This window comes from Sander vitreus, chromosome 7, assembly GCF_031162955.1.
Source record: "Sander vitreus isolate 19-12246 chromosome 7, sanVit1, whole genome shotgun sequence".
NCBI classification, from domain to species: domain Eukaryota; kingdom Metazoa; phylum Chordata; class Actinopteri; order Perciformes; family Percidae; genus Sander; species Sander vitreus.
Genome location: NC_135861.1, coordinates 47,501 through 60,000, shown reverse-complemented (window position 1 = coordinate 60,000; position 12,500 = coordinate 47,501). Strand labels below are relative to the sequence as shown.

Sequence of the window (12,500 nt, the reverse complement as noted above, 5' to 3'; positions counted from 1 at the left end):
AGACAGCTATCCTTGGTATTTTATTGTGACAATCTGCGGGGGAAATTCCCACATTACTTAATGGACAACGAATACACCCTCACTGGAAAATTCAATCAAAAAAGTTACAAAAACGTTAATAAAACCCTGTTTATCTTCCCAGTCTGTTAGTGAAGGGAACCAGTGAAGTTTAACGGCTTCATCTGTCCAGGCGGCTCCACTTGGCCGGAGGGTCTCGGGGTCCTCTCGGCTTCTGAATACGATAGTTAAACCCTGAAACACACAAACACACAGCGTCTCAGTGTCCCTGCACCAATCAGAATGTATTCTTCATTATGAAGAGTGCAGATAAAGCCGCTTTCATGACGTTTTTGTTGCTTCTTTCTACGTCAAAAGAAGCAACAAAGACGTCGAAAAAAGTGTCAAGAAAGTGACAAACAACTCGAAAAAAGCAAGAACTGCTAGCGTGGCACGCCCTCATACTCTGCTTCTGACTGGCTAGTAGTCCTTACCTAGGTACTGTCAGGGCCCTCATACTCTGCTTCTGACTGGCTAGTAGTCCTTACCTAGGTACTGTCAGGGCACGCCCTCATACTCTGCTTCTGACTGGCTAGTAGTCCTTACCTAGGTACTGTCAGGACACGCCCTCATACTCTGCTTCTGACTGGCTAGTAGTCCTTACCTAGGTACTGTCAGGACACGCCCTCATACTCTGCTTCTGACTGGCTAGTAGTCCTTACCTAGGTACTGTCAGGGCACGCCCTCATACTCTGCTTCTGACTGGCTAGTAGTCCTTACCTAGGTACTGTCAGGGCCCTCATACTCTGCTTCTGACTGGCTAGTAGTCCTTACCTAGGTACTGAGCGTGTGCGACTGCCAACAAAGATGTTCCAGCAGTGAGAGGTCTCACTCTGTAGCTAAAACAGAGACCTGAACACAGGGTGAAAAGAGGAGCTGCAGCAATGAGCAGAACAACAACAATATGGAGTTTTTTTTGGATAATTAAGTCATGTAAACCCCTTCTGTTACAACCTCTAAATACAATTATCAACCTGAAAATTAGCATAATATGAGCACTCTAATGGTAAATGGCTTGTTTCCTCACTAACTGACTGCAGTGTAGTGGCTGTATCGGAAAAAAAACACACGTTTGTACAGAGTGCGATTTGTGAAGAAAGCAGAGGAGGGGGGAATGTTTTTTGATTATACACAACAAAACCAAACATGTAAGAAATAAATTCCCCTTTCAATACCACCCTAGATATAGAGCCACTCAGCCAGCCGTGCCAAAAAACTTATTTATTAACTTTAATACCAACTTAATACAAATCTCAGAGTGAACAGCACAACATGGTGTCAACATAAAACACAGCGTGTTCAAGCCAGTGAGTTAGTTCACTTTGTGGTGAAAACGAAATACTTTAAACCAGGAAACGCTCATTCGCTCCTCGGCGGTGATGAGTGTGAGTCATCACCGCATGACGCTCACTTTTTCTGGCTAAACTCCACCACCACGGACCCTGACACGACACACCTCCCTGTAAGACCAGCACGCCCAGAATGCACCTGAACACACCTCCCTGTAAGACCAGCACGCCCAGAATGCACCTGAACACACCTCCCTGTAAGACCAGCACGCCCAGAATGCACCTGAACACACCTCCCTGTAACACCAGCACGCCCAGAATGCACCTGAAAACACCTCCCTGTAAGACCAGCACGCCCAGAATGCACCTGAAACACACCTCCCTGTAAGACCAGCACGCCCAGAATGCACCTGAAACACACCTCCCTGTAAGACCAGCACGCCCAGAATGCACCTGAACACACCTCCCTGTAAGACCAGCACGCCCAGAATGCACCTGAACACACCTCCCTGTAAGACCAGCACGCCCAGAATGAACCTGAACACACCTCCCTGTAACACCAGCACGCCCAGAATGCACCTGAACACACCTCCCTGTAAGACCAGCACGCCCAGAATGCACCTGAAAACACCTCCCTGTAAGACCAGCACGCCCAGAATGCACCTGAAAACACCTCCCTGTAAGACCAGCACGCCCAGAATGCACCTGAACACACCTCCCTGTAAGACCAGCATGGGCCACAGATGGGTGCAGGTGCATTTGCTGTTTAAACGACGTGGGCGCTGGATGGGAAACTGACAACTGGGTCGGTCTTAAACTAGCAAAGACACTTGGGTCGGGCCTGGCCACACTTCATCAATGTGCACACTCGCAATCAACGCACTATGTACTCAAAATAGCCAGTGTAATTACAGAAGTGCACGATTTGAGACACAGCAAGACTGTCCAGGTGTACTGACCGATACTGCCAGGTGAGCAGAGGGTCATGTCCGGGACTGACGGTGACAAATCTTCATAATCGTGGTCGGTTGATGAAAGATGTTCAACTGGAAGAGAGAAGAGTCACTGAGTCACTTATTTATCTCATCCTCACATTTTCTTTCTCACATCCCTCCTTTTCTCCTTACCTGGAAGCAGCCCCTCCTCCAGCCTGTGATTGGATGGCCGTGCCGTGTCGTAGATGGGCATGGCCGAGAGCGGCAGGGTGTTTGGTTTAGTTCGAGGTCTGACGGTGCTGTAGACGGCCGCTGCCGATGCTCCTGCAGGGTCGTTGTCATAGTAATGGGACGGGGACGGGGGCAGGGTCCTGAGGATTAAATATCATGAGACGGTCACACACAGGGAAGAACAAAGACAGAAACACTCACCGTGAGTCAAAATGATGGCATACAGATCCTTTTATGCATTAAAAGTACTAATACACTATGTGGAAATACTCAAATACAAGTTAAAGGCCTGTATTCAAAAATCCTTGAAGTAAAAGTATGTAAGAAGGAAGTAGGAAGCATTGAAAAAGTGGTTCCTAAAACTCAGGGCTTTCAAGCCGGGGAGCAGAGTTCATGTCCTGAAGAAGTTAAGGAGAAAACACAAGACTTTTACCCAGGAAACAGGTGTTCATGTCCTGAAGAAGTTAAGGAGAAAACACAAGACTTTCACCAGGAAACAGGTGTTTATGTCCTGAAGAAGTTAAGGAGAAAACACAAGACTTTCACCAGGAAACAGGTGTTTATGTCCTGAAGAAGTTAAGGAGAAAACACAAGACTTTCACCAGGAAACAGGTGTTCATGTCCTGAAGACGTTAAGGAGAAAACACAAGACTTTCACCCAGGGAACAGGTGTTCATGTCCTGAAGAAGTTAAGGAGAAAACACAAGACTTTCACCCAGGAAACAGGTGTACATGTCCTGAAGAAGTTAAGGAGAAAACACACGACTTTCACCAGGAAACAGGTGTTCATGTCCTGAAGAAGTTAAGGAGAAAATACAAGACTTTCACCCAGGAAACAGGTGTTCATGTCCTGAGGAAGTTAAGGAGAAAATACAAGACTTTCACCCAGGAAACAGGTGTTCATGTCCTGAGGAAGTTAAGGAGAAAATACAAGACTTTCACCCAGGAAACAGGTGTTCATGTCCTGAGGAAGTTAAGGAGAAAATACAAGACTTTCACCCAGGAAACAGGTGTTCATGTCCTGAGGAAGTTAAGGAGAAAATACAAGACTTTCACCCAGGAAACAGGTGAACACACACTGAACAAAATTATAAACGCAACACTTTTGTTTTTCCCCCCATTTTTCATGAGCTGAACTCAAAGATCTAAGACTGTTTTTTATGTACACAAAAGGCTTATTTCTCTCAAATATTGTTCACAAATCTGTGTTGGTGAGCACTTCTCCTTTGCCAAGAAAATCCATCCACCTCACAGGTGTGGCATATCCCGATGCTGATTAGACAGCATGGTTATTGCACAGGTGTTCCTTAGGCTGGACACAATAAAAGGCCACTCTAAAATGTGCAGTTTTACTGTGTTGGGGGGGGGTCCAAAAACCAGTCAGTATCTGGTGTTATGGTTAGGGTTCATCTCTCTCTCTCTCTCTCTCTCTCTCTCTCTCTCTCTCTCTCGACCTGACTGCAGTTCGTCGTTGTAACCGACTTGAGTGGGAAAATGCTCACATTCGATGGCGTCTGGCACTTTGGAGAGGTGTTCTCTCCACGGATTAACCCTAACACCAGATACTGACTGGTTTTGGGTTTTTGGACCCCCCAACACAGTAAAACTGCACATTTTAGAGTGGCCTTTCATTGTGTCCAGCCTAAGGAACACCTGTGCAATAATCCTGCTGTCTAATCAGCATCTTGATATGCTACACCTGTGAAGTGGATGGATTTTCTTGGCTCACCAACACAGATTTAGACAGATTTGTGAACAATATTTGAGAGAAATAAGCCTTTTGTGTACGTAGAAAACAGTCCTAGATCTTTGAGTTCAGCTCATGAAAAATGGGGGCAAAAACAACTTACATACTTAAAGGCACCGCTGTTTTAACCCAAACCACAATCTTTTTTTTATTATCTTAACTCGTGGTTTTGGTGTCTAAACGTAACTGATGATGATCACCTATCAAGCTCAGATTTAAACATAACTTATGATCAATTAAGTCAAAGTGTTGCTATTTTTTTTAACTTTTACGTTGAAGAGGTGTTTGTTTACCTGGTGGATCTGGGCGGGGCTACAGCAAAGTGGGCGGGGTCTGCTGTGGGGGGGGGTTTCGGCTTGTTGACCACAGCGTACGTATCATTCATGTCTGGCTGCTGTGACAGTCTGCACACATTAGGAAACACACAGAGAGAGAACTCACTCAACAATCCTCTGAACTGTCCCTTTAACACAGCTGCATGTTCAAAGCTCAGCAGGAAGTCCGTGGGGCCGTAGGCGTCATGGTTACACTGATTGTTACCAGAGTGATCCAACCGGATCACAGCCACACAGGCGGCACAGTTACTGATATTTATCTGTGGTTAATATCATCATCATCATCATCTCCTCTAATGTCTCCTCTTCTCTCTCTTAGTCTCGCTTCCTCAACTCTTTCACTACTCTCTCCTCTCCTCCCGTCTCCTCTCCTCTCCTCTCCTCTCGTCTCCTCTCGTCTCCTCTCTTGTCTCCTCTCTTGTCTCCCCTCCTCTCTTGTCTCCTCTCTTGTATCCTCTCTTGTCTCCCCTCCTCTCTTGTCTCCTCTCTTGTCTCCCCTCCTCTCTTGTCTCCCCTCCTCTCTTGTCTCCTCTCTTGTCTCCCCTCCTCTCTTGTCTCCCCTCCTCTCTTGTCTCCTCTCCTCTCTTGTCTCCTCTCTTGTCTCCCCTCCTCTTGTCTCCTCTTCTCTCTTATCTCCTCTCTTGTCTCCCCTCCTCTTGTCTCCTCTCTTGTCTCCCCTCCTCTCTTGTCTCCCCTCCTCTCTTGTCTCCTCTCCTCTCTTGTCTCCTCTCCTCTCTTGTCTCCTCTCTTGTCTCCCCTCCTCTTGTCTCCTCTTCTCTCTTATCTCCTCTCTTGTCTCCCCTCCTCTTGTCTCCTCTCTTGTCTCCCCTCCTCTTGTCTCCTCTCTTGTCTCCCCTCCTCTCTTGTCTCCTCTCTTGTCTCCCCTCCTCTCTTGTCTCCTCTCTTGTCTCCTCTCTTGTCTCCCCTCCTCTCTTGTCTCCTGACCTCTTGTTTGCTCTCTTGTTTCCTCCCTCACTGTTTTCTGCTTCTTTCACTTGTCTCCTCCTCCTCTCTCACCTTTCCTTTCTTCCTCCGTACACTCTTCCTCTTTTCTCCTACATATCATCCTCTCATCTTCCATTTTATCATCCTCTCCTTTTCTCCTCCTCCTCCTCCTCTCCCCCCCTCTGTCACCTCTCCTCCTGTTCTCACTTCCTCCTTCCCCACCTGTTTCTATCCTTTAATTTCTTTTGCTTCTCTTTTCTTTCGCATCTAAACTTCCTCCTCCTCCTCCTCCTCCTCTCGGTTTCCATGGCAAAGTGGTAACACATGGGGATGGAGGGTGAGAAAGTGTTGATTTACTGTAACACCTTGGAGAGAGAGACAGAGCGAGAGAGAGAGAGAGAGAGAGAGAGAGACAGAGAGAGAGAGAGAGAGAGAGAGAGAGAGAGAGAGAGAGAGAGAGAGAGAGAGAGAGAGAGAGAGAGAGAGAGAGAGAGACAGAGAGAGAGAGAGAGAGAGAGAGACAGAGAGAGAGAGACAGAGGGAGAGAGGGAGAGAGAGAGAGGGAGAGAGAGACAGAGAGAGAGACAGAGAGAGAGAGAGAGAGAGACAGAGAGAGAGACAGAGAGAGAGACAGAGAGAGAGACAGAGGGAGAGAGGGAGAGAGAGAGAGCAAGAGAGACAGAGAGCGAGAGAGAAAGACCAACAGACAGACAGACAGAGAGAGAGAGAGAGACAGACAGACACAGACAAAGAGACGGACAGGTTGAGAGAGAGACAGACAGACAGATTGAGAGAGAGACAGGTTGAGAGAGAAACAGACAGGTTAAGAGAGAGACAGAGAGACAGACAGACTACCTCTTGGAGACAGGAGGTGGTTTCGTGGGTTTCTTCTGCTGCTGGTGAACAAACAGAACCGTTTACTTCAGTTTATCTGCAGTCTTCAAAAGTCACATATGTATTTATTTTTTAATTATTTGACAGAACAAAATGCCTTTGAAGGTACAAAAGAAGTCTGAAATGTTTTTTACAAAACTCTTAAATATGTTTTTATTGCTCTAAAATGTCCTTTCGAGATGAATAAAGTATCTATCTATCTTATATCTCTGCATCAACGTAACGTTAGCTTAGCGTCTCCCCATTATCTCCATAGTCAGTATATAATGGAGCACCAGACCCCGTGTCTCTGGACGGAGACCAGTGAAGGACATTAGAAGCTCTTTCCCGGTGATGGCTGAGCGTTACTGAGCAGCCTCCAACTGAGCTTGAAGACGTAGATGTGACGTGAGCAACCTGTCTGAAAGTTGGAAGTCTTCTGGTAGCTGTGCCAAGAGAAATCTCAATCATTCCCAATCTAGCAGAGACGGAGAGCGTAGGTATATGTAAGGAGATAACATAGACACAGGCTCATTATTGATCACTAAAATGATAGTTAACATTAGTCATTACACTTAAACAGCTGATGGAAGTCCAAACTGCCTGAGAGCTTCTCCTGTACTATACGGTAACTCCTCTACTATGAGACAGGAAGTCTCGTGGTTATGACCCAATCGTTAGCCTATTGTTATAAAAACGTCTGCTACGGAGCCATAACGTGAGCTACAAGGTAATGGAGCCTTTTATACGTTGTCGTGTTTCTTTAGAAATAAACAACGGACAAATAGAGTCTTTAAACGCTTCAGATGTAAAGTTATTCTCTGTCAAAGGGACGTCAGAATGAATGGCAGTCAATGGGATGCTAACGGGATGCTAACGGGAGCTGATGGCTTGGTAGCATCAGAATGGCGCCATAGCAGCTACGTGTCGTAGAGAGAAGCTGACCTCGTTGATTATCTCAGCTGATTCTTCACATCTGTTTCCACTTTTTTGGTTTCATTGATTTTAAAATGGTTCAACGATGGGACCTCCGTCCATGGCAACAACATGTCTCTTATACAGAAATAAACAGACCGTAGAAGGCCGTGAGTGACCAATCAGAATCAAGTATGCAACCAAGGGCGTGTAATAACTCGCTCTACATAATCTCTTACATGCAACAGTCACCGGGGACATTTTTATATTTTAACACGTTAACTACATTTCCCTGATGATACTTACAGACTTTAACATTTTCAACGCAGGACTTTTACTTGTAAAAGAGTATTTTTACTCTGTGGTATTAGTACTTTTACTGCAGTAAAGTGTAAACAATACTTCCTCCACCCCTGGAAGGGAGAAGAAATGCGTTTCTAAATATCAGACAGACAGAGAGACAGACAGAGAGACAGACAGATTAAGAGACAGAGAGAGACAGACAGACAGAGAGACAGTGTGGTACTAGTACTTGTACTGCAGTAAAGTGTAGAATACTTCCTCTACCCCTGGAAGGGAGAAGAAATGCGTTTCTAAATATCAGACAGACAGAGAGACAGACAGATTAAGAGACAGAGAGACAGACAGAGAGACAGACATATTAAGAGACAGAGAGAGACAGACAGACAGACAGTGTGGTACTAGTACTTGTACTGCAGTAAAGTGTAGAATACTTCCTCTACCCCTGGAAGGGAGAAGACATGCGTTTCTAAATATCAGACAGACAGAGAGACAGACAGAGAGACAGACAGATTAAGAGACAGAGAGAGACAGACAGACAGACAGTGTGGTACTAGTACTTGTACTGCAGTAAAGTGTAGAATACTTCCTCCACCCCTGGAAGGGAGAAGAAATGCGTTTCTAAATATCAGACAGACAGAGAGACAGACAGAGAGACAGACAGATTAAGAGACAGAGAGAGACAGACAGACAGACAGTGTGGTCATAGTACTTGTACTGCAGTAAAGTGTAGAATACTTCCTCCACCCCTGGAAGGGAGAAGAAATGCGTTTCTAAATATCAGACGAACAGAGAGACAGACAGAGAGACAGACAGATTAAGAGACAGAGAGAGACAGACAGACAGACAGACAGTGTGGTACTAGTACTTGTACTGCAGTAAAGTGTAGAATACTTCCTCCACCCCTGGAAGGGAGAAGAAATGCGTTTCTAAATACCTGCGTTTCCCTTTTTGATTGAGTAACATGTAATTATGTGGCCTTCTCAACCTCGAGAAGTTAGATTTAGTGACGTAAATCAGAAGAATAAACAAAAAAAGCTGCATAAAACTGATGAAGTCTGGAAGGAAACGACATGTATTTATTGTGTGTTGGTCGTGATCGCTGTGTGGCTGTATCTGCAGTTACAACGTGACGTTTTTATGGTTTTAATTTGAGTAAAGTTAAAGTGGAAGCGGTCCTACCTGTCAGCGTGTGTCCTCCACTAGTTCTACTTTAGTTTTAGTGGATTTTCTTTCTGTTCAAATGTCGAGCAGCTTCTCTCTCTGTGTGTCTCTGAACAACATGCTCTCAAACTGTTTTGCATACAGGAAGTCTGATTAACTTATCACTTCCTCTTTTCTTTCTGTGGCTGTTCTCCGTCTACTTCCTCCAACAAACTCATTCCATCAGCCCTTCATTCAGTGTGTTCATATGCAGTTTAAAAAACATTACATTCAGGGTAAGGCAATACCCTGATTTCTCAAACGCCATGTAAACAACGGTTAAAATCTGAGTTCTCAAAACCCAGTTAACAGACCGAGAGAAGTCCTTCAGTAACTGGGGGATTCCTGCATGTATACACCATAACACGGGGTGCCCATTTGTTTCCCTACTACGGCCACGCCAAGACCCGCCCTTCAATAGCAGCTTGAGAGGTTAAGGTCAGGCTAGCCGGTTGGTCAGGGGATAAGACCTACCTTGTGTAAGCATGGACGCCTGGCCAATAGGATTGTGTGAATGCTATTGAAGGGCGGGTCTTGGCGTGGCCATAGTAGGAAAAAAATCAGGGTGTGATCTGGATAAGCGTCTGCACATGCTTCAAATGCCCCTTCCCACTCCGCTGGCTCACGGTAGATGCTAGATCGGATCTGATATATGTGTCGATGTCAAAGTACGTGCCGCTGGGCACGCCTTATTCTGCCTAATTCTGCTTAAATTCTGCCTAATTCTGCCTCTGATTGGCTTACCCTGGCATTCTTACCCTAACCCTAACAAATCCCCACTCCCCATGCCTAAACCTAACTATTGGCGCCATTACGTGGTACCTGCTCAACTCGCCTCGACTCTACTCGCCTTTTTTGGTTTTCCATTACGAAAAAAAGTCCCTGGTACCTGCTAACAGGTACTTTCTTTAGTACCACCTCAGTCGAGGTTCCCAGCGAGCTGAGGCGATACCAAAAGGTGACGTGAAAGCGACAGACGGGGGTGTCCTGAACAAACCCGCCATTTATAAACAGTTTATCCAGCTGTGTTTATTTCTGCTGCCTCCAGCTTCATCTGAAACTAAATGTGTCTTCTGGCAACAACAACACACCTTCCACGTTCTGTGTCGCGTTAGGTCACGGCAGTTTCCTGCGGCGCCGCTTGTTTTCCAGTTCTGCGGAGGCTCCAGGCAGAGCTTTCGCCGTAGCCACGTGCACACACACGTGGCCGGCTCGACGCACGCACCAGCACACAAGTATAAACATCAGGCCACTTACTTACTTACTTACAAGCTCTGCGTGGAGCCTCCACAGAACTGGAAAACAAGCTCAAGTGGCCTGATGTTTGTACTTGTGTGCTGGTGTTTGCGTCGAGCCGGCATATAACGACCAGCCACGCTGAGGCGGTACTAACATCTGCAACGGAAAACGGACGCACAGTGTGTCGAGTCGAGACGAGGCGAGTCGAGCAGGTACCATGTAATGGAAAAATGCCATATGTTGACCATTCTAGCAGATCCGATTTAGGATCTACCCTGGCCCAACACAAGTGTTATTTGAAGCGGAAATAATCGGTCGGCGCTGTGAGTTGTAGTCGTTGCTTTGACACCATACAACAAAACTACCTAATTGTACGTTGTCAGAGCGCCACCTACTGTACCGAAGGTAGAGTTAGTCCGTCATTCCTCCCCGCTATTCACGGTTATTAACTAAGACCGTAACCCGGTTACTGCTGTGCATGTAAACGCAGTGACAGTGACTTTCAAAGCGAATGTCGTGTGTTTTACTTGCGACAGGTTGAAGTAAAGCCGACGCTCGGCAGCCGCCTTCAGGAGTCGCTCGAACATACAGATGACTGCTGTGAAGATGAACTGATACTGCTCCTGAAAGACAAGTCAAACTTTTTATTCAGACTGTTCTTCAGGAAGCATTCATCCGTATAGCTGTGAAAAGAAAAGCTCTGTAATTTGTATTTATTACACATATTTATTACCAGAACAGGGGGAATGAGACTGGGAAACACCAGAGCAGGGGGAATGAGAGGGGGGAACACCAGAGCAGGGGGAATGAGAGGAGGAAACACCAGAGCAGGGGGAATGAGAGGGGGAACGCCAGAGCAGGGGGAATGAGAGGAGGGAACGCCAGAGCAGGGGGGAATGAGAGGGGGAAACACCAGAGCAGGGGGGAATGAGAGGGGGAACACCAGAGCAGGGGGGATGAGAGGGGGAACACCAGAGCAGGGGGGATGAGAGGGGGGAAACATCAGAGCAGGGGGAATGAGGGGGAAACACCAGAGCAGGGGGGAATGAGAGGGGGGAACACCAGAGCAGGGGGAATGAGAGGGGGGAACACCAGAGCAGGGGGAATGAGAGGGGGGAACACCAGAGCAGGGGGAATGAGAGGGGGAAACGCCAGAGCAGGGGGAATGAGAGGGGGAAACACCAGAGCAGGGGGAATGAGAGGGGGAACACCAGAGCAGGGGGAATGAGAGGGGGGAACACCAGAGCAGGGGGAATGAGAGGGGGGACACCAGAGCAGGGGGAATGAGAGGGGGAAACACCAGAGCAGGGGGAATGAGAGGGGGGACACCAGAGCAGGGGGAATGAGAGGGGGGACACCAGAGCAGGGGGAATGAGAGGGGGGAACATCAGAGCAGGGGGAATGAGAGGGGAAACACCAGAGCAGGGGGAATGAGAGGGGGGAACACCAGAGCAGGGGGAATGAGAGGGGGGACACCAGAGCAGGGGGAATGAGAGGGGGGAACATGGCAAAATATATTCCTTTATAAAGCCAAAACATAGCGATGTAAATGTAGCCTAAGAATTGAAATCGAGAACCAGAATCGAAAGGAGGAATCAGAATTTGAATTGTTGAAACCAAAACGATGCCCAACCCCAATATATACATATATAAACATAACGGGCTGTAAAAGGACCTACTTTAGTTTGGACTGCAGAGGGTCTCTGTCTCCGCAGCTCCAGGACGATGTTCATGATACTGAAGTCTGTCGTGTTGATCTGCTGCAGAGAGGAGAAAGGAAATGTGTATTGGTTTACACATATACAAATACTACAGATTAATATACGCATAATCAATAAAAGATGTGATGGAGAGCTGCAGAAAAACCTCCGACGGGCTAAAACTGGGCACTCTTTAATGCATCGGCGACTCCAACTAAGATAGAAAGAAACACCTACAGGGCTTTTAACGATCTACACGGCGTGACCGCCTGCTGCAGGTGTGTTTAGGGCGTCCTAATCCACTTCTGCTAGTTTGACGGCAGTAAAAAGGGTCCGTGTGCCGGGGTCATGGTTCTAAAGGGTTGACCTTAGTGTCTTCATTAATCAGAGGTGTGTTTTGGGCGTAACATGCAATCAACCAATCAGAGATCATCTCCCATTCCCTTTAAAAGCCAGGCGCGTTTGGACCTTGGAGCATTGCTGTTATGATGGAGGATTTGCACCGTAATATTTGTATGTGTAATCTTCTGCATGTGTGTATGCTACTGTGTGTGTGTGTGTGTGTGTGTGTGCTGCTGTGCGTCCCTGTGTGTGTAACAAGCATAGTGTGCACGTGCTGTGCACGAGCCTAGGAGCATTTTACTAATGCTCTGTTAAAATAACAATGAAATGCTGCGTTATTGACTTTACACCAGGTTTTTGTTGGTCAATGGTGCCATCACTTCCCTCTG

General features: G+C 46.8%; 1 protein-coding gene across 2 annotated transcripts in view; it reads right to left on the bottom strand.

Annotated features, from left to right (window-relative positions):
- Positions 1 to 9: 9 nt before the first annotated feature.
- The window catches only part of ptpn18 (protein tyrosine phosphatase non-receptor type 18), a 30,130-nt gene continuing 17,639 nt past the window's right edge, over positions 10 to 12,500 (bottom strand). The window contains exons 10-16 of one of the 2 annotated variants that reach the window (XM_078254090.1): positions 11,749 to 11,829; positions 10,597 to 10,692; positions 6,395 to 6,435; positions 4,553 to 4,663; positions 2,474 to 2,652; positions 2,306 to 2,392; positions 10 to 252 (exon numbers count right to left, since the gene is read on the bottom strand). In XM_078254090.1, the coding sequence (XP_078110216.1) occupies positions 179 to 252; positions 2,306 to 2,392; positions 2,474 to 2,652; positions 4,553 to 4,663; positions 6,395 to 6,435; positions 10,597 to 10,692; positions 11,749 to 11,829 (669 nt within the window). In that variant the 3' untranslated portion in view covers positions 10 to 178. The remainder of the gene's footprint in view (positions 253 to 2,305; positions 2,393 to 2,473; positions 2,653 to 4,552; positions 4,664 to 6,394; positions 6,436 to 10,596; positions 10,693 to 11,748; positions 11,830 to 12,500) is intronic. The other variant, XM_078254091.1, reaches the window with a different exon arrangement.